At 39.3% G+C, this 27,037-nt stretch overlaps 2 protein-coding genes and 1 pseudogene across 8 annotated transcripts in view; all 3 read left to right on the forward strand.

Annotated features, from left to right (window-relative positions):
• Window positions 1–7,366, forward strand: part of fsd1l (fibronectin type III and SPRY domain containing 1-like) — a 33,412-nt gene extending 26,046 nt beyond the window's left edge. For 3 of the 6 annotated variants that reach the window (XM_066661283.1, XM_066661285.1, XM_066661288.1), the window contains 4 exons: window positions 554–684; window positions 2,915–3,166; window positions 3,963–4,051; window positions 6,131–7,366. In XM_066661283.1, coding sequence (XP_066517380.1) covers window positions 554–684; window positions 2,915–3,166; window positions 3,963–4,051; window positions 6,131–6,253 — 595 coding nt within the window. In that variant the 3' untranslated portion in view covers window positions 6,254–7,366. The remainder of the gene's footprint in view (window positions 1–553; window positions 685–2,914; window positions 3,167–3,962; window positions 4,052–6,130) is intronic. The other 3 variants (XM_066661284.1, XM_066661286.1, XM_066661287.1) reach the window with 2 other exon arrangements.
• A 415-nt stretch (window positions 7,367–7,781) lies between these two features.
• Window positions 7,782–15,327, forward strand: fktn (fukutin). Of its 2 annotated transcripts, XM_066651769.1 has the most exons (11): window positions 7,782–7,859; window positions 8,144–8,310; window positions 8,846–9,042; window positions 9,745–9,798; window positions 10,333–10,533; window positions 10,894–11,171; window positions 11,538–11,670; window positions 11,962–12,091; window positions 12,478–12,611; window positions 12,768–12,892; window positions 13,472–15,327. In XM_066651769.1, the coding sequence occupies exons 3-11, from the start codon at window positions 8,941–8,943 to the stop codon at window positions 13,683–13,685; spliced, it is 1,371 nt and encodes a 456-aa protein (XP_066507866.1). In that variant the 5' UTR covers window positions 7,782–7,859; window positions 8,144–8,310; window positions 8,846–8,940; the 3' UTR covers window positions 13,686–15,327. The 2 variants fall into 2 exon arrangements, with proteins under 2 accessions (XP_066507866.1, XP_066507869.1); XM_066651772.1 differs by lacking the exon at window positions 8,144–8,310 and having other exon boundaries at window positions 7,849–7,859.
• Window positions 15,328–16,343: 1,016 nt separating this feature from the next.
• Window positions 16,344–27,037, forward strand: part of LOC136675276 (UDP-glucuronosyltransferase 2A2-like) — a 42,431-nt pseudogene continuing 31,737 nt past the window's right edge.

Raw genomic sequence — 27,037 nt, forward strand, 5'->3', positions numbered from 1 at the left:
TGTTAATGACCTTAAACACTTGAGGGGGTCCTTAGATAGAAGATTCAGGATTCACTCACTGCCTTGTTAGCTACATTATATTTGTAACTCCAGTGCAAAAAACAAAAAAAGCAAACTTCAGAAACCAATTCACTCGGTCTTCACTGCTGGACTAGATTTGGTTTAAAAGAGGAATTGTGTACATATGATTACTCATCTGATGCCCATCAGTAAAATTCTGAAAACCATCTCCATGCACATCATTGCTTTCACTGTTGTTTCTAACATTCAATTTTAGCCTTCATCTAACTGGTCATCACTGTCTTGTCCTGTGGAAGTCCCAGGTGCTGTCACTAACTTGCGTGGTGTTTTATGTAAACTGAGAATGACGTGTAGGCCATTTCTTCATTTCTATTCTGCACTCCATGCCTTGTTTCCCTCTTCTCTGTGGTGGCTCTCTGAGCTTTTGTTTGCAGTTGAATCAGAATGTGTGGATTCTTCTTAGTGTACAAGTTATGAACTGTGGCAGGATGTGTGTACTGTAAGCTATGGTATTGTTGCTGTTCTTATGCAGACTGACGGTTGTATACTCTCTTGGTGCTCGCAGAAGTGGAACTCCATCTCCGAAAAGAGGCTCAACTACTCGGTCACCAGCTCCAAGGGGAGGGAGAGACCGTTTTACCGGAGAATCCTACACAGTACTGGGTATAAGATTGGAACACATGCATTTACACTTATATTTAAAAATGTAACGCTAAGCCTCGGGAGTCTTAGGGCATTTCATTTCTGTTTTTACCTTCTACCTTCTAAAATACTGTACTCAGTCTCTGTTTCATGGCAAAACGTTCAGAACAGTATCAGTTCCCACTGTAACTCCCACTGAGTCCCATTTCACCTACATCAATGTGGAAAGAGGTCAGTCACCCTGAGTCTGAAAACCTGTAGTCCAATTAGAAATGCTCCATATCTCTTATGAAAACAAACCATGATTTATGAGTTTCCCCTGGTTAGTTTCACAAAAAAACACTGGTTAGTTTCACAAAAAAAACACTGGTTAATTTCACAAAAAACACTGGTTAATTTCACAAAAAACACTGGTTAGTTTCACAAAAAACATGGGTTAATTTCCCAAAAAATCACTGGTTAGTTTCACAAAAAACACTGGTTAGTTTCACCAAAAAAACACTGGTTAGTTTCACAAAAAAACTGGCTAATTTCACAAAAAAACACTGGTGGGTTTCACAAAAAACACTGGTTAATTTCACAAAAAACACTGGTTTCACAAAAAAACGCTGGTTAGTTTCACAAAAAACACTGGCTAATTTCACAAAAAAAACACTGGTTAGTTTCACAAAAAAACACTGGTTAGTTTCACAAGAAAAAAACACTGGTTAGTTTCACAAGAAAAAAACACTGGTAAGTTTCACAAGAAAAAAACACTGGTTAGTTTCACAAGAAAAAAACACTGGTTATTTTCACAAAAAAACCCTGGTTAGTTTCACAAAACAACACTGGTTAGTTTCACAAAAAACACTGGTTTCACAAAAAAACGCTGGTTAGTTTCACAAAAAACACTGGCTAATTTCACAAAAAAAACACTGGTTAGTTTCACAAAACAACACTGGTTAGTTTCACAAAAAAAAACACTGGTTAGTTTCACAAAACAACACTGGTTAGTTTCACAAAAAACAACACTGGTTAGTTTCACAAAAAAAAACTGGTTAGTTTCACAAAACAACACTGGTTAGTTTCACAAAAAACAACACTGGTTAGTTTCACAAAAAAAAACACTGGTTAGTTTCACAAAAAACACTGGTTAGTTTCACAAAAAAACACTGGTTAGTTTCACAAAAAAAAACTGGTTAGTTTCACAAAAAAAAACTGGTTAGTTTTACAAAAAAAAAAACACTGCAGACTCTACAGTTTCAGGAAATGTCTGAGCTGTATTTTTGCACTGTGTAATTGCCTAGGTAATAATAATCAAAATATCTAGATATTAATAAAACATCAATAAACATCCCCCCAAGAGTTAATACCTTGTTGATATGGTATAATAACATGTACAGTTTTAATATTTTTTATTTTAAGTTAAATACATTTGTCATACATAAATGTCTCGGTAATGTTTAACTTACTATTTACTGTGTCTGGTTTTCAGTAATATAACAATATCAACAACAACAACAACGTTTTTCTTGTGTATAAATGTAGTAAATTATCTAAATATGCTGGTACTCTACACCTTAACCGTTTGGGGTCTAAGGACATTTTCTCAGTTTTCTGAAATTCGTCTTTAAAGTACTTGTATTATAATATACCGCCCACATGTTTTATATCAAAATGTTCAGAACAATCTCAGCTCTCTCGTTAAGAGAGGCCCATGTCCGAGAGCATTTTCTGAGCAGATAATCAGTCTCTAACCCTGAAAATCTTTATATTTCTTATGAAAAAATCCTATTACTCCTGTGGATGAATTGTTTTGGTGATTGAAATTAGTTTTATCAGAGTCTTAAAAAGAAGTGAATCCACCAGTTAGACACAGCAAGAGGCAGAGGAGGCGTGTCTCAAGCTCATACATAGGCTTGTAACTCGGGATGTACAGTATATCGTACAGTCGTGATAACATGCGTTGAAAGAGCAGTTTGTGCACATTCACAGAGTGTTTGAACTGTATTTCTGCATTAAGATATTAATAGAAACATTGCGAATGGTCGAATTTAATTCGCTGGCGTGTTCTTCCAATGCAGAGGGTTAATATCCAGATGTTTAAATCCTGGGTTAATGATTCTGAAAGGTATCTGCAAAGTTATAAAGTGAATATCCAACATATATAGCCTATTATGTTTATGAATAAATTATTTTATATATAACATTTTAACACATTTATCAATACGACCAGTGCTGACATGATTTCACTGATTTTACCTGTGTTCAGGTGACACAAGTATTGACTCAGGGCAGCACTACTGGGAGGTGAAGGCTCTGAAAGACTGCAAATCCTACAGCGTCGGTGTGGCCCATAAGAACTTGGGCAAGTTTGACCAGCTAGGAAAGACCAACACCACATGGTGCATCCACATCAACAACTGGCTGCAGAACTCCTTCGCCGCCAAACACAACAACAAGGCGAAAAGCCTGGACGTGGCAGTGCCAGAGAGGATAGGAGTCTACTGTGACTTTGACGGAGGTACAGCAGAATGCGTTTGGTGACCTAAAGAAAGTCAGGCTTCATTATGCATGCAAGGGACTGTACAGTGTCCACAATACGAGGCATCCTGCATAACTTTTCTTCGTTTACCAAGCTGATAGGATGTGGGCTAAAGGGAGTAATGGCTTAAGTTCACACAGATTGGAATTGAAAGGCCCAAATGTTCCTGTCAGCAGTCTAAACAGGACTTAGTAACAATAACACAATAACAGCACATTGCAGTGAGGCAGGTTGTAACATTGCACCAATTATCACAGTTGTTACACTCAGACTGTAAAAGATACACACTGTAGATTTAAATGGGATCTTATTTATATGTTTCAGTGTAGAAACTACAGCCAGATTCAGACAGGATTGCAGTCAAACATGTTGTTGGCAATACCCCCTTAAAACAAAGCCAGCTCTAATATAGCAATGATTGAGTGTCTAAAAATGCATCAAAATCAGCTCCACAAGAGCTATTAATCTGAAATGTCTTAATTTTTAATATCAGCATTTCTAACACTTTGCAGTTATTTGAGTCTTGTGGTATATTACTTTAAATCCTCCAAGCACCATTGTTCCTCTCCCTTGCTTCACTGAGGGCTACCGGACACCCGTGGATCCAATGTCCACAGATCCATTGACTATTCTCCAGAACAGAGGAATACCAACAGGCTCCTCCTCTGCTCTGTTAATACCATCCTTTCATTTCTTCATCCAGGTGAATGACCACATTGTTTATTTTGTGACTAATCAACTCTACTTTTTCTCCTTTCTATTCTTTTTATTTCAGGTCAGCTTTCGTTCTACAATGCGGAAAGTAAACAGCTGCTGCACTCTTTCAAGACGAAGTTCACTCAGCCGGTTGTACCAGCCTTTATGGTGAGAGGAGGCTTGTTACGTTCCCATATAACTACAGTATATATAGTGCCAGTCAAATGTTTGGACACGCCCACTCAGGGAGGGTTTCCGTTGTTTTGGGCCATTTTCCACATATTGTGAATGTACATATGTTTTATACTTTAGATTCTTTAGAGTAGCCACCTTTTGCTTTGATGAAGGCTGTGCACACTCTCTCCGTTCTCACAGTCAGCTTCATGAGGTCGTCACCTGGAATGGTTTTCAGTGAACAGCTGTGGCCTCGTCAGGAGTTAATTTGTAGAACTGCTTCCTTCTTAATGTCTTTGAGATCTTGGGTTGTGCAGAGGATGGGCTGGTACACAGTTCTATACAGTAAATGTCTCCAATGAGTAATAAGATGATGTGTCCAAACTTTTGACTGTTAAAAAAAAGACGTAATAAAACATGTTATTTATTATCATGGTACAATTTACAACTAAAAGTTTCCCCTGCATTTTACACATCCATGGCAGTAAATACACATAGCAATGCACTAGGGGCAACAAGCACACGTGCACACACACAGAGCAGTGGGCAGTTATCCACAGCATGCAGAGAGCAGTTGGTGTTTAGGTGCCTTGCTTGAGGGCAGTTCAGCCATGGATGTTGAGGGAGGAGACAGTGCTGTTCCTTCACTGTCCCCACCCCGAATTTCCTGCCATCAATAGGAATCGAACCAGCTGAGCCCACTTCTCTAACCTTTTTTTTTTCACTTACGGCTTACACTCAAGTCTTATCAGCCAATGTGTGTGTGCAGTAACACATAAGACTAAAATAAAACACATAAATATATTAAGTATTGTCCCCCATTAGTAAACATTTACTTGCTAGTTGCCACTGAAACTGGAGCTTGTAAATGTTTCCATACAGTACACTGCAGAAAGCATAAGGTCAGGCTATATGTAGCTGTATATTAAATCTGACCCACTTGTCCACGCACCAATCCGTCTCCTGCCAAAAGCAGAATGTTATGCACCTCGTGCTATTAGCAGCTCCATTGAGTAGAGAGATTTACTAGTACATGTTTTTAGGGGACAGTAAATCAAGGGAGGTTAATGTTACAGTCACTAGATATGTTAACATTTGAACTGGGTCTAACTACAAATCTTAAGTCAATAGGAAGTCATATTTAGACTTTCACAACATTTCTTAGAACAAAAGCTACAAACTTAATTGTATCTGAATGTTGATATCAGAAGGCAGTTGAAAAGTCAACTGCAAATGTCCAAAAGTCCAATAGTCATGGCCCTCCCTCCACCTGATCACTAGGGGCAGTGCAGGCCAGTGAAAGTATCTGATATAATAGAACGGTTGATCATTCTGAGCGGTCAGATGAATCCTGTTTCTTAATTTTACCACTTTCCCTCATTTTTGAGTGTTATCTTGGCCTTTAGAGCTGAGTTAGAAGTTGTAGTGGTATTCCTCTAGAGCCTGATATGTCACCAGAACACAAAAAAGGGAAGCGATTCAGCAGTGCTCTGCAGCGTGTCAGAGTTCCTGGACTTTAACTTATATATTTTCAGACACTCATAACTCTCTGTGATATGAAACTCAATTCAGCTGCTTGTATAGCTATTTGTTCACAACTTTCAGTTCCACCTTAAATATTATAGTAGTCACAGATGCTACAATATAATTTCTTCAGCATTTAAGGTGGATCTGGAAATTCAGAGACACTGGCAAACTACTAGCCATGTTTTATGTGTGTTATACAGTAAAGATATATAATGCACTAAAGCTATATGTGTGTATTTATTTGGTCGCTTGTGCCACTTCATTTTCGAACCCCCCAAAGGGTGAAATGTGATTAACCCATCATGTGATGATCTTCAGCGGAAAAGTAGCATGTGCTAGCCTTCAAACTTCTAGCTTGACAGTGTCATGTGATTGAAGCGTACCTAGCAAACAAGGGGGTGATTGCTTTATTTTCCAATATTTTCATTACTGTGTCTTTTCTAATTACTGAACATCATCAAGTCTGTTTTTTTTTTTTTTTTTTTTAAAGATGGGCCTTTGTTGAGGTCCATGTAAATTATTGGTGTCTTTTTGTGTGTTCTGCAGGTGTGGTGTGGTGGCCTGAGCCTGTGGACAGGTTTACAGGTGCCCAGTGCGGTCAGAAGCTTCCAGAAGACTGAGAATGGTCTGATGGGGTCTAATAGCAGTCTAAACAGCATGGCACAGTAGCCTGAACTGCACAGCTCCAAAATAAACATGAACTGCAGAGCTCTGAAGCCCCCCCAGCACAAGCTGATTTAGGACCAGCTTCCTTCTGCTCAAATCCTAACAATAACCTCTACCAACAACCCGGAAACTTACAGAAACTTTTCATCCTGCTTCCAGAAAACACTCTTCCTGAGGAATATGTCTTCCTGTGATGGACTGCTGCTGAGCATCATGGGAGATTGAGTCCTGGACTGGCAGGAACTAAATCAGACATGACACTCCGCCTTCATCTGGCCCTATGAAAATGAAATATATTGTTATATGTTCACAAATATAATACATTGCAATATATTAATATATTTCTTTTTTTGTATGGGTACCTGATGGGAACCGCCTCTTTCTGTTTCTTACTGTCTTTTGTTTATCTTAAAGATGTTTGCACCAGAGATGCTTAGTGGCTTTATCAGGGAATAGTTGAGTGCACTTTTTCCATACTAATTTTAGGTTGAATTTTGTTTTTATTATGATTTAATTCGACTGCTGACATGACTTTACTCTGGAACAAGAGTCCCTGTCCTCCATCGTTTGATGTGTTTATTGCTGTATTGAACATGTCGAATTTGGTTTAGTTTGGCGTGTGTTTAGTAGCCTATGTGTGTTTGTATGTGAGGCGTGAGTACGGATTATGAGTGTGAGTGACTGTTACCTCCTGTCTGATCAAGATTGTTTGTTTTTTTTTTTCCTTGGATTCTTGATAATCTTTTCGCCGTTTGAAATACAAATCCTGTAGTTTTTACTACGGTATGTGAAGTGGATGAAGACGACTGTGGAAAACTTTTGCACGATGTAAAGAATTTCAATGCTGCTTCTTTAGTCTCCCCTTAATTCTGTTGTTTGTACAAATGTTGATTTAGTACTGTCCACCAAAAATAGACCATTTTTTAAACGCCTCTTTGGACCTAGGCTTCAGACTACTTTCATTATGGATGATATGATGATTTATTTTCCTCTTACATTATGCATTGTTCATTTTTCCTCATGTGCATATCAGTAACTGTTGGATCTGTCCATTGAATAATTTATTGACTTTTTTTATGTCATGCATTTGTGCAAAATTGCAAAGTAAACTAGGTTTCAGCCCTTTACGTCTATGGGTCTTCTTTGATGATTTTCTATGGCTTCCACCATCATCAAACGCAGTGCTTGAAAGACCACACCACTGCACGGTTTAAAACACTTAATTTCATTAACATGAATTCAGAATAAATTGTTAATGTTTGTGGCCCTCGTTTATGATGAACTTACTGCCTAATGAGGACTGTGACTGTCCCTTTGGCACTAAAGACAGTTATAAAACGAAACCTCGAACAATTAAAAGAGCACTAGCGCCGTCTAGTGTCATAACAAACAACTTTAAGGCAATCACAAATAATGTCCTATGTAGAGAACAATGATTCACGAAATTCTTAAATAACGAATCGTGCTGTGACATTAATTTCTGCATAAAGCGTTATTTGAATATTGCACTCTACACAGGGAATAAGAGTACATATTACAACCCATGGACATGTCTGCCTCTGGATGTTTTTTTAAAGAACATTAAAAGACGGTTAACATTCAAACGCTGGTACATGACTAATTTAACAGATTTAATAGTTCCTTATTTGTTTATTTAACATATTTGCTTTTAGTTTTTTAATGTGTTTATTTACTGACCAAGATAACAGTCAAGTTATTGTGGCACGAGCTAGGCTAACCCCTATCTCTGAAGTTCAATCTCTGTGGCTGTTTATTTATTTATTTATCTATTTATTTATTGTATATAAAAATTAAAAGCAATTCAGTGTTTTGTTATGAAACGCTCATTTCTAGAGGAACTAGGGTGATAAGACACAGATTTCTGTCTCTAAGTAGTGCACTTCGTAGTGAGGAGGAAGCCATTTGAGCTTCAGCCAATATTTTCAAATACCGTTTGACCCTCCGCTGTTACCGTACATTTGTGTTGGGAGCTTCTCTGTGATTTGAGGGTGTTAATGTTATTTATCAAAACTGGACACATTTCTGTTCTCCACCGATGAGTAAGTATCTGATAAAGGACTGTTAATATAATAAATTCAGTGTTACCGGACTAACGTTAACGGTTGCCTTTCGGTCTCATTTACAGCTCTATATTAAAATGCTTCATTCCACCTTAAATAGTGCAGCAGTTCACATTACAGTGGAATTACAATGAGAAGACTGTGTCTATGACGGGGAGGAACACAGTTAAAATATGAGATATTTGTATATAACGTATTGACAATAACGTATATATTTTGACAGCAAAGCTGAGATGGTTCCGAGTATATGTCGAGTATTATGTCCATTCAGTAAAAGTACTGATAATTTTATTACTGAATGAAACATAGGAATGGGTGTAGTCCAGATATCATCAGATATAAATATAAATATAAAAGAGAAAGATATATATATATATATATACTCTGTTGTTGTTATTATTACTAATAGTATAATAGTATTACTATTCGTACTAGTATTATTAGTGTTAATATTAGTAGAAGTAGAAGCACTGGTAGTATAATTACATTATAATATGCATTTGTGTATTTGCAGATGTCCATGCCACCTGCACCCTCTGACGACAGCTATGGTGAAGGACCCAGATTTATGGCACTGCCCATTACAGTCGCAATCAGCCAGGCGTCCCCATGCCTAGAATCAACAAGACAGTGGTGCTGGCACTGCTCATTGCAACCAGTTCCATCTTTCTCCTGTTTCAGCTTTATTATTACAGACAGTACGTCTCCAAGGTGAGAAAACACACTTCCACCGGACTCCAGCATCACACAAGTGCCACTGCAGTCATTTATAAAACCCCAGAAAAATAATCTCTGTTGGTCAAAATAACATTTTTTTTGCTGTGAATTAATTTTTTACTTATTTGACACATAATACATATTATAGCATATAAACTATAGCATATACATAATTTTTAAATGTCTAAAAATATACTATTTTTGAGATGTAAACAAAATAATTTAGAGTTATTTGATGTGAAATGTTCGATTTTTAAGAAACATGTTGGCTCTGGTGATGGAGTTGGTGGTGATGCTGTAATATCAACAACATTTAGTCTATTTTGCTTACAGTCCCCAGCATATACAACTCCACATTGAATAGATTTTAAAAATTAATTCTGGGCCACAGAACTCACAGAACAATATCTCTCACATCACTCAATGTAATCATTTTCTACGTTGTAGTAGCTTTGTTTGAAGGAATTTTTTAGAGGCTTAAACCCTAATGATGTCTGGTTCCTATCATCAACATTCTGAACAGTTTCTCTGTAACATTTGATATCAGATCACTATGAAATGCTTTTGTAAAAGAAAAACACATCTTAATAGATTAATTATGTAAGAAATTTTAAAAACTTTTTGATTATGGGTTGGTTTAATTTTATTGCAGGAAATTATTTAATTCAGTGAGATATGTTATTTATTTTTTTTAAGAATGGAATTGCCTTGAGTGGTAAAGGCTACCTGGCAGGAAAGGAAGCACAGCTGGTGAGTCAAAAACACCTTTACATCATAAACTTCAAACATTTTTTAAGGTGGAATGGATGTTTGAATTTACACTAATTGATTGCTTGCTGTGGTGTGTGGTGGTGAATTAGTCATTTTATTCACAGAAAAGGACAAAAAGTATTTACTGAAGTGCATTTCTAAAGTGGAAAACACATGAAATGAAGACACTAATTATTTGCAGTGCCTAACTGTAATAGTTTATGCTCTACTGAGTGGGTCAGCCATAAATGGGCAGTCATGTTTAAAACAGTTGTAGCACCAAATACATCCAGACCAGTAGGTGTCAGTATCATAACATTTCATAATATGAAGGAAAATCATTGAGGAAAATGTCTGTCTTGGATTTATGTCAGTATTTCTATTGGCCTTTATTATGAAGTTAATCAATTAAACTGATTAATTTAACGTCAATTTCGCTTCTGAAGTTAAGACGAGCTGCTGCTGGCTGAGACTGTGAGTAATTGTGAATAACATTGGAACCAAGCTTTGCATTTGTTTCTCTCAAATCTTCAGCATTTAGTGAAGAAGTTCCTAGGCCTGGCCCATAAGTTCAACCTGCCTGTGTTTCTGGTGGATAAGGCCTCCCTGAATCTCCTATCCCAGGATGCAGTTCTGCTAAAGGACAGCCAGCTGAAAGAACCCCACTGCACCTTCCTCTGCACACACAGAGACTTCATCACTTTCGGCTTGCTCGGGAACCTCTGGAAATATGATGTAAGGGTTTCTGCTCTGTTCAGCATGTGTAGCACTGCTACAAATTGTGTGGTCAGCATTAATTAATTGATTGATTGAGTAAGCCGTTTTAATTGTAGCAGAATACATAATATTTTATATATAGTTTTTTAAAAACATTATTCTGATTTTAAGTGTGGCATGGCTGTTTTATGGAGAGATGGGTTTGTTTTTCATAGTTCTGGGTTATCCACTCAATTTTTTCACCCTCTTTGCTCTCTAGCAGCTCAACATAGAATCACATTTCAGAGAGAGTAAGTAGTCCTTATTATGGGCAGAGAGGTAGGTGCAGTAGTAAATGATATTCAAGATCTACTATTAACTCTTCTACTTCTCCTGCAGGCCAGTCTTCAGGAGGCAGCAGAGGAGCGAGGCCTGGAGCTGCTGGAGATCAGAGGAAAAGACCCCAGACTGGTTAGCATGGACGACTTGATTGGCAGTGAGATTCCTCTGCATTTCCTATTCCGCTTCAACAGTCGACTGGTGCATGTGGTGGTGTTGTACGAGCGAAGTGGAAACTACCTGTGGCACGGACCCCTCCGACTTAAAGCAAGTATGGACCGTACCTTTGCGCCCTTCAGGAAACTAGACTTCGGACGCTATGCAGGGGCCTACGACAGGTAGCACAATCTTTTCTGCACATATTTAGATATATAAAAGGACCATTTGAAAAGTAGTAAAGCTATAATGACAGTAATGTAATGTAATGTTACTACATTAAATAGTAGTTTTAGACATGAAGTACATCATGGAACTTGTAAGGCACTGACTCCATCACTCACTTACATACTCACTCACTGTTAGGAACTGCACCAGAAGGGGTGCTATTCAGTGCTTTGCATCAAAAACTCTATGTGTATTTTTTTCCTGTATGTCAGTTCACATTGTGTGTGCATTTGGTATAGCTATAACCAAACAGAAAATTCAAATTGAAGAAAAACTAATGTGCTATACTTTTGAAAGAGTGTATGTGTTTTATTTTCCAGGCCAGAACTTATTCTGACCACTCTAGACAGCCTTGATGTACGGATTCCCAAGAACTTCTCTCGCTTTCTAAATGAACTGTCCAGTAGCCGCTTTTTGGAGTGCAGATATCGAGAAGCTGCAGCTTTCTACCAGGTTTCTGTCTTCATTTACTTTACAGAAATAGCAACACGGATATCATTTGAAAAGCAATGAGCCACTGAATATTTCATTAACAAAAACTGATAAGTAGATCAGATGAAATTAAATGAGTAAAATAAGTGAAAATTTTAATTAAACATTTCCTCAAATTTGGCAATTTTTTAATATAACACTAAAGGTACAGTTTGTCTATGGGTCAAAACCCCGTGATGTAAGAAGGTAGATATATAAATAATAGTTGAAATTTTGATTTATTTTAGCTTTAATATCAACATTTTTTTCCAGCTGTATCCAGATGATACCTCTCCAGAGGCAATGGACTTCAGGATGAAAGCTAAGAGTCTTCTCCATCTCGCTTCTCGTGTTCTGTCTGAGCTTCATGTTCCGTTCTGGTTGAGCAGTGGCACTTGTCTTGGTGAGTAATTCATCAAAAAATGTTTCACAGTTAAGAAACTAAATGGGACAGTCTAGAACGAATGCACACAAGCCTATTTGTCATCATTCGTAATACCAGTCATCAGTGTTGGACCCCCAACACTGGGCTGTGGAGCAGTGGAACCTCATGCAATATCCGTACCCGAACGTACTAATGTTTTGGAATGCCATGTTCTGCCATTCAGGCCAACACAGCCATGTGGGTCCATATTGGCAGCCCAGTTGGTTCCAGCAAGTTTTGTTTATGTATTAAATGGATGGGCCTCCATGGTTAGGATGGGTTATAGATGGGGAAATATGTTCAACCCATTTTGGCCCCACTAAGATCTGCTTGCTGGGATTATTCATATTTTTCTTTTCTTGCAGGCTGGTTCCGGCAGTGTAACATCATTCCTTATAGTAAAGATGTGGACCTGGGCATCTGGATAAAGGATTACAGGCATGACATCACACAAGCCTTTCAGAAGGCTGGACTCCCTCTCAAACACAAGTTTGGAAAGGTACAGCAATATTCTTACATTACTGAAAAAGTCCTCAAATGAAAAGCAGGGAATTTCCTACTGAAAACTTCTATTCAGCATTTTATCACCTGGAATACTCTTATTAATTATGTAGAATTTAAGTAGATATATGCTTCTAATGTGCCTCATTCACAGATAGAGGACAGTCTGGAGCTCTCCTTCCAAGGCCTTGATGTAAAACTGGACATCTTCTTCTTCTATGAGGATGGTGACATTGTTTGGAATGGAGGCACCCAAGCAAAGAGTGGAAAAAAATTCAAGTAAGTGAACTGACCTCATTGCTTCTTGCGAATGGGACATCCTTTTTTGTGTGAATGTTTGATAAACGTTTTGGAGCTGATGTTATTCTTGAATTGAATTTATTGTCACATACAAAGTTATACAAGTACAACTTGCAGTGAAACTACATTTCCGTCTGTCCACTCACCCAAATAGGGGTTAGGTGAGCGCAACAGACACGATTGAGTTGAAATTATCAGCAGCCAAGGCCATTGATAGCAGGGGCAGCCAAAACAGATAAAGTTCAGCTTGTTAGAATCAGAGACCTGAGCTGAATTTTGAGCTAATAGTCCCTCTGATTCAAAGTTCCATTTTTGCACTGGTCTTCCAAACGTTCAATCTTGGAGTTCAAAGCCGTTAGTTGCTCCTTGATGGAATCGAAGTTTCTACTCACAGTCCCAGTCTGTGCGCCAACAGCTCTGCCCATCCCATCAGGGCAGGTGGGCTCTCCTGTGCCTAAGCTTCTCCTTGAGAAGATGGTGTCAATAGCGTTGAGAGACCAGCTGATCAATTCCATTTCTAATTTTATGTAATATATATTGTGTGTTGCTGATCTGCAGGTATGTATTTCCACGGTTCAGCCTTTGCTGGACAGAGCTGCTGGAGCTGAAGGTCCGAGTGCCCTGTGAGACTCTGGACTATGTGATGGCCAACTATGGACCAGACTGGAATGTTCCAGTAAAGGCCTGGGACTGGAAGAGCTCTCCGCCCAATGTGCAGGAGAACGGGGTGTGGCCCATCAAAGAGTGGGATGATGTTATCCAAGTGTTTTGAGGCACCGCAGGAAAAATAGTTCATTTTCTTCAGTAGGCTGCTATGTCTACAGTTTAATTAAGTTCTAAAGAGCTAAAAAGTTGTCCACTGAACTACACTACAGCAACTAAAGCAAACTTCCATTTTCCTTTACAAAATAATCACATACAAAACTTCCAAAGGTGCTTTATGCAGTTGAAGGCAGTAGTACAGGAAAACAGCAGCATTTCTGAATTGAATCTTTATCTGCTGCATCTGTACGAAACACTTGTAATGCACGTTTTGTGTGTTCTTATACCTGTAAAAGCACAGAAAACTGATAGACTCAAAACACATGTCTAATAGATGCTCATTAGCAGTTGCTTGACGTAGAGATAAGCAAAAATACTGAAGTATTCTTGTTAAAAACCATGATATCACTTAGAAGTTCACGTTATCCTTTCTTTGTTTTGCAGACTATTTTATAGGGGGGGAAATTGTTATAGAAAGTATTGGTTGGAACAGTATGTTAAAGGAATTTGCCAGCATTATTCCAACCCAATCAAAGTTTCTCACAACTTTAGCCAAGAATTGAAAGAATTTGATGGTAATTTCTACAGAATTCGCCCATTGGCTTCTTTTACACTGGGTGTACAAGTAAGTATTAAGTATTTTTATGTAACGTATAATTGTAATTAAAGATTCAAACATTCTCCTGCAGTTCTGTCATTTTCATTTTATGGCAATGGTTGTATTAAAAATAACAATTGTTATTTTATTTAAAAGAAAAAAAAAATTAAGTAGCAAGCAACGAAGAAAAATCTACCGGTCACTGAATTCATTATGAGTTCCATCAATGAAGCATGTGCATCAATTTGTTCTGTTTAGGGGGATAATATTGTGTGTATATATATATATATCTCCATGTTAGTGACTGTCAACGTAGCTTTTTTTTTTTTAATAAAATGACAAAGATCATTTTTAACACAACAGTTTCCATAAAATTAAAAAAGAGCAGGAGAATGAATTTTGAGTTACAGTTATTAGTTACAAAACAAAACGTATTTTTACACGTAATAAATGAAGTTTGATTCACCAGTTTTTGTGTATAGTGGTCAGGAATCTAATAAATCATAACTGTCCTCTCTGGGGACAGTTATGAGTTATATAATGTAACAACTGGTCAGTGTTTTTCTCCTACTGTGTTTGACTGTACAGTGACACTGCATCAAGGCTACTGTAAAAAAGATGCAGTAAAGTTTCATGTTTCTTGGAGGAAACTAATCTTTAAAATCCCACCTGGATAGCACTGTGTGATGGAGGGAGATCTTAGCTCGGGGGTGCTATTGGACACTATATTGAATTTATAGAAATTAAAGATGGTACTTAAATGTATGTTACAGAAGAGCCAGAAAATGATTATGATGAAAAATGCTGTAGTATTATTCTGCTGGTTATGTTCATGTGTAATAAACAATGTATATAGATTCATATCTTTGTGTGTAGCACTGTCATGGAAACAGTGCCAAGATGGCATTACTTGTTTAAACTGTACAAAGATGTGTGTGACCGTCCACTATGTTTATATTCATTGAGTGTCTGTTGAAACTGAGTGCAATATAACAACCAGAATGACTGTACTACTGACATCCTCTTCTGTTTTTAACCATTAAAAGCGCCTGCGTATGACTGAAAAAGCATGTGACTCTCCTTCCTCAAAATTGTGATTTACATCTTCCAAAACCCAATATAAGAAGTGCTGTTTGTCCAAACTTTGCAAACACGTCATAAAAATACAAACATACAGAAAGTAATAAAGCAAACTGGGACTCAATGTGGCATTCTTGGAGATGTCATATGAGTTAAATGACCCCTTTAGTGAATATCAAGTTTTCTACATTGTTAATATGTGTGGTGTTGCTAATATGAAAGCAGGCATAGCATGTGTAAAATAAGCAGTCAGCACCATCTCTGAAAAATACTGCTACGAAACTGCAGTGTTTAAACAGGCACATTCAGACAGTCAAGGCAGCTGTTCTTCACATTTTGTGAAAATATCATGATGCTGCAAAATTACTTCATTAGAAATAATTCATTGATTTCCATTAAAAGTCAAGGTTTTCTTTCCTCCTGTACTTTACTGTTTTGAAGATGTGTGTGTGATATGTCATTCGGATAAACAAAGTCGAGTTTTTAGGGGGTTAACTATCGACAGGTTTTCAATGAACACTTAAAACTGTAAGAATACTGTAAAAATCTAAGTAATTTTTACAGCTTCAAATTCCACAGAAGAAACAGGAAACGCCTTCCATGAAAAACGGTGTTTCAGAGCGCCGCCCTACAGGAAAAATAGAAAAAGAAAGCAAGATATTGGAAGATTAGAACATGTAATCCAAAACAAATTGTAAATGACCGACAGATAAACTTGTGTAGAAGGAGAAATACTGCGCGGAGAGAGCGGTAAAGAGTTGTGCAGAAACAGATAAAATACTGGTGTACAGAGAGAAAGAGGTTCTGAGGGGAGAAGAAACACGTTATATTCTGTGTATAGAAAATCCCAGAAAGAGTTTGTGAGGGAAGCAAATGAAAGAATGAGGAAGAAAGGCTGAAACTCTTGTGTAAAAAGCAAGATTGTAAGAGTGATAAGAGCGCAGAAAGTGAAAGATTGAGAGTGTTTCTAGTAAAAGGACAGAGGGGGAGTGTAAAATGTCCGCTGTGCTAAGGCCCGTGTGTCTCCGGCTGTTCCTGCTGCTCTGTTGCTGCTCGTGTGCTGCTCTGAGCGGTAAAGTGCTGGTGGTCCCCGGGGAGTACAGCCACTGGCGGAATATGCAAGTTTTAGCTGATGAGCTGCTCCAGAGGAACCACAGCGCCACGGTCCTCATCAGCTCCTCCTCCCCGTCCATCGCAGGACCGGTTCGACTTTGTCACATTCCCCTTGCCTATGAAGGCGGAGGAGTTGCACGCGCTTTCGGAAGAGATGATCCAGCTGTGGATGCAGGAGGAGCCGAACCCCTCCATATTCTCATCGGTGCACACGGCCCTCAGGGTCGCCGATCTGGCTTCGAGGATCAGGACATTCCAGATGACCGGCTGCAGGGCCATGCTGAATAACACCCAGCTCCTGTCCACTTTAAGAGCGGCTCAGTTTAACGTCATCCTGTTTGACCCCATGATCCCCTGCATTGACCTCCTGGCTGAAATGCTGCAAGTGCCCTTCGTCATTTCCCTCAGACTGTCTTTGGGATACTCCCTGGAGAGACTCTGTGGTCAGATGCCCACTCCTCTGTCCTATGTGCCCATTTCTCCAGTCCTGCTCACGGACCGAATGAGCTTCACCCAGCGGCTCTACAACCTGCTGCTCTACATCTTCCACACCACAGCCTTCCACATCTTCACCATGGGCAGCATCAATCAGTTCTACAGTGAAATATTGGGTAAGATGACCACAACGTCAACGCACTACATCTGACTTCTGAGCCTTGTTGGCCTTTACACACAAAACTGGAATACTGGAATGCTTCATCCCTCATCCGTATATCTGCATTCTTTGTCTGTTTTATTACCTTCACTGACCAATACAGTTGCTCTTTCACCATGTTCTTCAATGGCCATGACTCCCAGAGTCATTTACATATTTCTTTTTTCAAATCTCAATTTGCATTTACATCTCCTCCTGCAAATCCTCACAGTCTGAAAACCTTTGCTCTAGAGTTCTATACATTTACAGCTTTCACTTCTGCTCATAATCATTCATTCATTCATTATGTGTAACCCTTATCCAGTTCAGGGTCGCGGTGGGTCCAGAGCCTACCTGGAATCATTGGGCACAAGGCAGGAATACACCCTGGAGGGGGCAACTCACACACTCACACCTACGGACACTTTTGAGTTTCTGCTCATAATTTACATTTTAAACATTAAAGGGACACTAGGTAGTATTTTACCCTTAAAAGTACAATTTCAAAAATCACTGTGATGCTCCACTGACTTGTAATATGAGGAACAGAGCCTCTATCTTTGCTACCCAGAGTTCAGTACTGCAGAGTTTGAGCTGTGTAACTTTTTGAGAAGCATGGTAAACACCCAAACCTCGGCCCTCCCTACTCTCCCTTGATTTCAGGACAGTGTTGTAAAAATCAATTACCTTCTGCAACTGTAGGGGGAGCAAAGGAGCCAAAATACTACATCTTACATACACATCAAATTCACCTGCGTTAAATCAACACTATTAGTGTTAAAGTAACACTAATAGTGTTGATTTAACACTGGTGAATTTGCTGTGAAGTGTTACTTTAAACAGCATATCAGTGTGCCACAGAAAATAACTGTCTTTTAGAAAAAGGCCCACTCATGTTAAAAAAAAACGTTGCAACTGGTGTAACCGGTGGAACTATGGTAAGATGGCTCCACCTTCTTTCTTTGTTTATAGCATTTGTGCAAGGTACAAAGATGAAGTAAAGCACATAAAATTGCGTCTTATTTTAGATTGCGTAATTTTGTATTACAGCCCTCTGACTGATTACACTGCCTCCGAGCTTCGGTCTGGGTGCTTAGCTGCACTGCTTATTTTACTTTACACCATGACTGCCTGTAACAGAAGGCCTTTCTGCCTTCTTCTTCTTCTCACTCTGGCTCCACTCGGTGTAACTCCAGGAAAGATCCTTGTGTGGCCAGGAGAGTTCAGTCACTGGCTCAACATCAATGCCATCATAGAGGAGCTAATCACAAGAGGTCACTCTGTGACTGTAGTTACACACAGTGCTACACCATCTGTAAAGACAACTGAGTCTCCAGGCCACAGTGTGGACATCATCCAAGTGCCTTACACCAAACAGGAAATCATGGACAACATGGAGATGTTTTTAAACTTCACAACACATGAACTGCCAAATGTCAACATCATCCAGGCTGCTCTGAAGATCAAGGAGATCATTGAACTGGCCACGGAGCAAAACCAAGCCTTTTGCCGGAACCTCTTTGCAAGTGAAGATCTGCTCAGCAAGTGGGTTCAAGAACAATTTGACGTCCTTCTGACGGACCCTGTGAGTATGTGTGGGGAACTGTTGGCTCAGAAGCTGAACCTACCATTCATCATCAGCCTGAGGTTCTCTTTTGGCAATGCTATGGAGCGACTCTGTGGACAGCTTCCAACACCACCCTCCTATGTGCCAGCGGTGGGCATGGGTTACACGGATGAAATGGATTTCCTTCAGAGGCTGAAGAACATTTTGTTTAGTCTGTCGCAAGATCTTCTGTTTAGTTATATTTCTGCCACAAAATGGGATTTCTTGTTTACAGAGATAATGGGTGAGTAATAATCACTGGTTTTTGTTATTTAAGATAATCCTTTGTGTGTTTTTCACTGAACTTTGGAAGAATGTCTTTTTTTGTGTTTATAGAAAGCTCATTCAGAGTCATGTAATGTTCAGGTCCATACAGCCTCTAGAACATGTGGCTTTGGAGAATAGGTGCTCATGTGAGGTTGTAAAATTTTTTTTTATTGTCCTTTATGCTGGATTGCGCAATTTTGATTCCCGGTCTCTGAGTGGCTGATCCAGCAATAGCTCCGCCTCTGAGTTCCGGTCTGTTTGCTTAGCTGAGGAGCTTGGTCTTATTTTCCACCATGTCTGTCTGTGAGAGGGTGTCTTTCTGCTTCCTGCTTCTTCTCACTCTGGCTCCACTTGGCGTAACTCCAGGAAAGATCCTCGTCTGGCCAGGAGAGTTCAGTCACTGGCTCAACATGAAAGTCATCATAGAGGAGCTGATCGCAAGAGGTCACTCTGTGACTGTAGTTACAAACAGTGCTACACCGTCTGTGAAGACAACTGAGTCTTCAAGCTACAATGTGGACATCATCCAGGTGCCTTACACCAAAGAGGAGTTCATGGAGGTCCTAGAGACCTTTTTAAACTTTACACTATACGAACTGCCACATGTCAACATCATCCAGGCTGCTTTGAAGGTCAAGGAGATGTTTCAATCGCTCACAGAGCAAAACAAAGCCTTTTGCCGGAACCTCTTTGCAAGTGAGGACCTCTTGAGTAAGTGGACTCGAGAACAATTTGATGTCCTTCTGATTGACCCCATGTGTATGTGTGGGGACCTGATGGCTCAGAAGCTGAACCTGCCACTTGTCATCAGCCTGAGGTTGTCTTTTGGCAATGTTTTTGAGCGACTCTGTGGACAGCTTCCATCACCACCCTCCTATGTGCCAGTGGTGGGCATAGGTTACACGGATAAAATGGATTTCCTCCAGAGGCTGAAGAACATATTGTTTAGTCTGTCGCAAGATCTTCTGTTTAGTTTTATGTCTGTCACACAAATGAATCCCTTGTATACGGAGATCATGGGTAAGTAATGATCTATTCTGTTATTTAAAGGAATACCGGTACTATGAAAGAATTGTTTCTTGTGTCTCCTAGGCACCCCCTACCTGTTGATGAGTGTAATTCACAGTACTGTGTCAACACACACACACTGACCTCTCTTTATCTGTCTCTCTTTCCCCTCTCTCTATCTCTCACAAACACACACACACACACACACACACACACAGAGTATCCTAACAAAATGAATGAACATACCATAATGACAAAGAATTACATATGCAGAAAAACTGCTATCATTTCCAACCTACTTGAATGGCAGTGTTTGCTAAGCGTTTGAATGTTGAGCCTGGGGAATGTGTGTAATGTGGACTACATGATAAAAAATACCACTGGGTCTTATTTATCTGTAACTCTCAAAAACCTAATTACATCACGTTGTCATCAACAAGATTTATCACTAACACATGTTTACTAGGAGGAGCTTCACAATCATTTTGAGGGTGTAATTTTAAGGTAAAATACTGCATGGTTTTTATTTAAGACAATTCCTTGTGTGGGTTTTTCAGTAAAACTTCGGAAAAAGGTGGCATCTTGGTTCTTTGTGCTCATAGAAATGAAAGCTTTTTCAGACCCTTGTGACGATCAGGTCCATACTTATGGTTAGAGAAGGTGCTTACCTGTACTTTATTATGTACACTATGATGGCTTGTAAGAGAGCTGCTTTCTCCTTCTTTCTGCTTGTTCTCACTGTGACTCCAAAGGTCCTCATCTGACCAGGCTCAATGTCAAAGTCATCATAAAAGAGCTTATCGCAAGAGGTCACTCTGTGACTGTAGTAACACTACTAGTGCTACTACTACTCCTATCTGCGAAGAAAATAAAGTCTTCAGGCTGCAAGGTGGATATCATCCAGGTGTCCCACACTAAGCAGGAGCTCATGGGAAATATATAGAACCTCACAGAGTACTGGACATATGAATTGCCCAGTGACAACCTAATCCAAGCTGCTCTTGAACTCAAACAATACTCTATAGTCTGGTGGTTACAACAAAGTGGGATTCCTTGTATACTGAGCTCATGGGTGAGTGATTATCACTCTGCTAGACAGGGAGCCCCCATCAAGCACACTTTGCTGCTTAGCTCTGCTTTCTTTCCTTTTATTTTTTCGAAACCTAATTGTTTTTCTGTGATAAAGTATCTGAGCTTTTTAATATACACAAGTCAGCAGCACTACAAAGCCAAAACTGGATATCTTCTGCTTTTGATACTTTTTAAAGTAGTGCGATTGTTCTAGGAACCAGGACTGCTCCAACAACCAGGACATTTTCATCAGGCTACAGTAGAAGAAACTTGTGAAATGCCTCATCATTTTGTTCAACACATGTGCTGTCAGAATTGTTACAGACGTCTACAGAGAATGTCAGTTTTGGAAAGGGATTTTCGGAACCTGCTATCAGAGTTTAAGGACTGGCATGTCAGAGCTGTGCGAGGAGTAACAGTGAGTGGGAGTACGGGCAGCAGACAGCGGGCTGAAGACCTAACAGAGCAGCGGACAGTGGAGGGACACAGATCCAGACCAGAGGATCGAGTGGATGGCAACACTGCCGTGAGTACAGCTAGAGATGGGCAATGGCTGCAGACTGAAGCTAGACCCAAGCGCCATGCTTTGTATAGCTCTGTAGTCTTGTCTTCGACTCCTGGTACCACAGCTGGTCCAGGAAATTCAGCTGCTAAACCCAACACTGCTGCTGAGAGAGCACAGCACAGAACCGGACCAGAATATCAGTCTTATTCACTTCAGCTGAAAAACAGATTTGAACCACTGCATGCCCTTAGTGAGAATCACAAACGCAGTGAACACAGCACAGAAAGTGCCAGAAGTGTCAGCCGGTCACAAAACCCTAACAAACCTACTGCAGACACCCTGATCTTTGGAGATGACACTATTAATGGGGTAACAAATGCAAAATGCATAGTGAGATGCGAGCCAAACATCACCGTCCCTGAACGTACTGCAAAGCTTCCAGCTGTACTGGCTGAGTACACGAATGTGAAGAGGGTTATTGTACACGTTGGAAGGAATGACACTGTCAAGGATGAGTCTGAAGTTTTAAAAAGAGACTTTAATGACCTCCTTAACACACTCAGTAAGTTCAACATACAATTTTTCATCAGTGGATCTCTACCTGCAGGAGGCACCAATATGTTCTCAAGGTTACTGGGATTAAACACCTGGCTACAGAACAGCTGCAGGTCAAATGGATTGAACTTCATTGACAACTTTAACTTGTTTTTTGGGAAGAGAGAACTTTTTAGAAGAGATGGACTGCAGACGAACAAGAGGGGTGTTAAACTTCTGACAGACAATATCACTTTCTTAGTGTGAAATCTATCTACTTCTCTTGTGGTGGCACATCAGCATCAACATCCAGGAACTCTCCTGTAAAAGCTGATGACACCATGTCACAGCCAGAACATCTTTCTCCTCTGAGGATGACCTGAGGGAGCAGTAGACACTGGACATGAGTGGCAATGACCAACTCTATCAGCTGCCAGAGACACCAAAATCCCAAGAGGAATCCTCCATGTCCTCTACCCCCCCAACATCACCCCACCTGAACCTCCAAGCAGCCATGGAGAAGCTGGTTTCGGCTGGGACAAGGCGGTCACTTTCCCTGTCAGCCAGCCCTCAGGTGCAAAGAAGAACCACCCCAGCTTCTACTCCACCCTCATCTACTGCCACTTCCCCACTGCAGTCCCCCAGACTGTCCCCTAAGAAAAATCACACTCCATCACCACCTAGAGCACCTCAACGGAAGAGACAAGCTCCTCGACCCCCGAAAAGGCAGCTTCGCTCACGGCCCGATCGCCAGCAGGAGCTTCACACAGTTTCAACAGCTGATAAGGGCGAGGAAAAGTGATGTTTTTTGGGTCCTGGCTGCTGCAGTGATGATGTCAGCAGTACATGTTTTCAAAACAAGCTTGGACATTTGGTGCCTGTAATCTCTCCCATTCCAGTACTTCTCAGAGAGAGAAAGGACAGGGAGTTCAGGTCAGATTCTGTGAATGTAGCCAACCTACAGCATATCAAATGTGAGACAGAGATTCTGTGGCAAAGTGCACGAGTTACTCAGTTAGCTCTTCTAAATATCAGATCTCTCACAAACAAATCACACTTAATTAATGATTTTATTACAGCACATGGGCTTGATTTTATACTTTTAAATGAGACTTGGCTAAATGAATGTAGTGCTGCAACTGTTTTATTGGAGTCGGCTCCTCCAGATTTTCATGTTTTAAATGCATCTTGTGCCAGTAGAAAAGGTGGAGGTCTAGCTGCTCTGTTCCATGGTTCTTTTCAGTGTAAGCAGTTATCATTTGGTGACTTCACAACATTTGAGAATCTCTGTGTAGTTCTGAAAGGGACACCACAGATATTACTAGTAACTGTCTACAGGCCTCCAAAGTACAGTGCTAATTTTATTGATGAATTTACAGAGATGCTGTCTTTTATTTCTACTGACTTTGACCATTTTGTTATTGCTGGTGACTTTAACATACATATTGACAATCCCAAGGACTGTTTTGCCAAGGAACTGCATGCCATATTGGACTCTTTTGGCGTTTCACAGCATGTTACAGGGAGTACACATTGTCATGGTCACACGCTGGATATTGTTATCTCAAAGAGTCTCAACATATCAGTGACTGTGAAGGACATCACGCTGTCAGATCACTACTGTGTGTTCTTTAATATGTGGGCCTCACCAGTCATCAGAGACAGAAGAGTCAAGAAAAGGATTATAAAGGACTGCACAGCTACACTTTTCATGAGTAAAATGTGTACTACACCATGTGAACAATCCAACTCTGTTGATGATTTGCTGAATAGTTTTAATACAACAATTTTCAGTGTTATGGATGAGATTGCGCCAGTTAAAATGAAGGCTATGTCTTGCAAACAGAAAGCACCATGGAGAAATGCTTCTGTTGTTCAAATCCAAAAGAGGGAGTGTCGCAAGGCAGAACGCAGATGGCGTAAAACAAGTCTTCATATTCACAAAGAAATCTACAAAGATAAGCTACGTGAATACAACGCGACAATATGCAAAACACGACAATCCTATTTCTCTAGCATCATCAACAATAACACTAACAACAGCAAAATCCTCTTCACCGTGGTCGACAGACTTACTAACTCACCCACACCAATGGCACCTGAATTAGTATCAACTGAGTGATGTAATGAGTTTGCATCCTTTTTTAACACTAAAATCCAGAATATCAGACAAGTGATTAGTACATCTATATCCAACAATGAGTCTGTACCCTCTCCATCACCTCATAAAAACTGTCAGAGTTCAGTACTGTTGATAATAAAATTTTAATCGACACAGTTAATCATCTCAAATCATCCACACTACCAACCAATTTTTTAAAGAGTGTGTTTCACACTATAGCACCAGACATACTCCACATTGTAAACACCTCACTCATGTCGGGGGTTTTTCCGAGCTCACTAAATACTGCAGTTGTAAAGCCTCTTCTAAAACAGAAAACTGTGTTGGATTCTCAGGAACAGTCCTGAAGTGATTTGTTTCTTACCTGGAAGGCAGGAACTACTTTGTAGAAATAGAAAATAATATTTCAGAGAACATGCCAGTAACCTGTGGTGTCCCCCAGGGCTCTATTCTTGGTCCACTTTTATTTAATTTATATATGTTTCCTCTTGGCCAGATTCTACAGGACTATTGGCTGTCCTATCACAGCTATGCAGATGATACTCAGATTTACATGGCCCTGTCCCCAAATGACTCTGGCCCAGTTGACTCATTAAGCAAGTGCCTTGAACACATCACAAACTGTATGGGACACAACTTTTTTATACAGCTGAATAAAAATAAAACAGAGATTATTCTATTTGGGAATAGCACTGAGAGACAAAGATTGGCTATGTATCTGGACTCGAGGGCCCTCAAATCTAAAGAACTGGCTCGCAACCTTGGTGTATTAATGGATTCAGATCTCTGTTTTAATCTCATATTAAAGCGGTTACTAGATCCGCATTTTAAGAACATCAGTAAGATTAGAGATTTTCTGACTAAATCAGACCTGGAGAAACTTATCCATGCCTTTATTTCTAGCAGGATTGATTACTGTAATGGTCTCTTAGCTGGACTTCCAAAAAAGACCATTAAACAGCTTCAGCTGATTCAAAATTCAGCTGCCAGAGTTCTCACTAGGAGCAAAAGAAGAGATCACATCATCCCCATCCTCAAATCCTTACACTGGATACCAGTCTGTTACAGAATATATTTTAAAGTGTTATTACTGGTCTATAAATGTCTAAATGGGGTAGGACCAGCGTATTTATCAGATCTGCTACAGAGATATGAGCTGAGCAGAGCTATCAGATCTTTAGGAACTAGTCAGTTAGTCCTGCCTTAGGTCAAAACTAAACATGGAGAGGCAGCGTTTAGCTACTATGCCGCTTTTAAATGGAACCAGCTGACTGAGAATATTAGAAGTGCCCCAAATTTAGACACTTTTAAATCAAGACTTTAAACACTCCTGTTTGAGCAGGCTTACAGCTCAGTTTAAAATACTCTGCACTTTTCTGTAACGGTATTTTATTTCTTTTATTTCTTTTCTTTTATTGTCATTTTAAATTGTTTTAATCATTTTAATCATTTTACTCTTTTTATGTAATTGTCTTATTGGACATGATTTTATTCTGGCTTTTAATTTAATTGTTTCTTTTTCTGTAAAGCACTTTGAATTGCTTCTGTATGAAAGGTGCTCTATAAATAAACTTGCCTTGCCTTGCCTTGCCTCCAGACCATATAGATAAAATACCTTTCCTTGTGTGTGAAACATACTAAAAGACTTTATAGCATCAGAATTGTCCACAGTGTTATAGATAAGAACCAGGGGTCCAAAGACCTATGTCACAGATCTTTATTATTAGTTGCACAAATACTTTTTTTATGATAAAGCATATTTGGCAACATTTTATTTGTAATTACAATTTCAAATATTCTCCTGCCCCTTCGTCAGTTTATGGTAAGTGTTGTGTAGTAATAAAAATGACAATCAACAACTGAAAAATTCTGTATTATTACTCTACATAACACTTACATTGAAATTACCATTTTTCAATAATCTAAACAAGAACTCAGACATATATCTGGATACAATACTTTCACCAAGAGCATAACAAAACGATGCATGTGATTTTGCAGCACTTTTTCTTGATAGAACTCGAATGAAGTGACCAATGAATTCTTGACATCAAACAACACTATTTATAGGTTTGTTTTTTTTTTTTTTTTAATAATTACATTAAATACATTAATATAACACAAGAGTTACCATAAAATAACAAAAGAGCAAATTCCATATACCACATTCTATATTAATTATAGATTTTTTAAGATGTTTTGATTTCATACACTCTTTGATTTCATTTCACCTCCAGGACTTACATATTATTACTTTTTTTACACAGTTCTATAATGAAAGCTTATGAATATTCAGCTCTCCTTCTGGAAATAAGAGAATATAATGTAACTTTTGTAACACTTTAGTGACAATAATGCACCTGTGTTGTACCTATTTTTCTGACAGTGTGGTAGTTTTGTCCTAAACCTCTGTGAGATATGTTTAGGTTCATTGAAGGACAGCAGGTAAAAAGACTGTATTTATGGCGATTTGTCTAATGTCAAGTGGGAACCTGCTGCTTGTTTTAAGACCTTCACCCAACTGTGATTGGTCCATTATCTGGAGCAGTTGTATATTTGTGCTTCTTTGCAAATATATTTACATCAGTGTGTTTGGCAGTAAATTAAATTTGTTAGGTTCAAATCTGTTAGGTAGCAAGTACATAGCTGCTAGAACATAGACGCTGGGAAATAAAATGCTAATAATATGCTGGTGTGCTAATATGCTGTTACCCTTTATGCTGGATTGTGTAACATTGATTGCTGACGCCTGAGTGGCCAATCCAGGTATAGCTCCCCCTCTGAGTTTCAGTCTGTTTGTTTGGCAGAGGTTCTTGCTTGTATT

Source organism: Hoplias malabaricus, chromosome 2 (assembly GCF_029633855.1).
Source record: "Hoplias malabaricus isolate fHopMal1 chromosome 2, fHopMal1.hap1, whole genome shotgun sequence".
NCBI classification, from domain to species: Eukaryota; Metazoa; Chordata; class Actinopteri; order Characiformes; family Erythrinidae; genus Hoplias; species Hoplias malabaricus.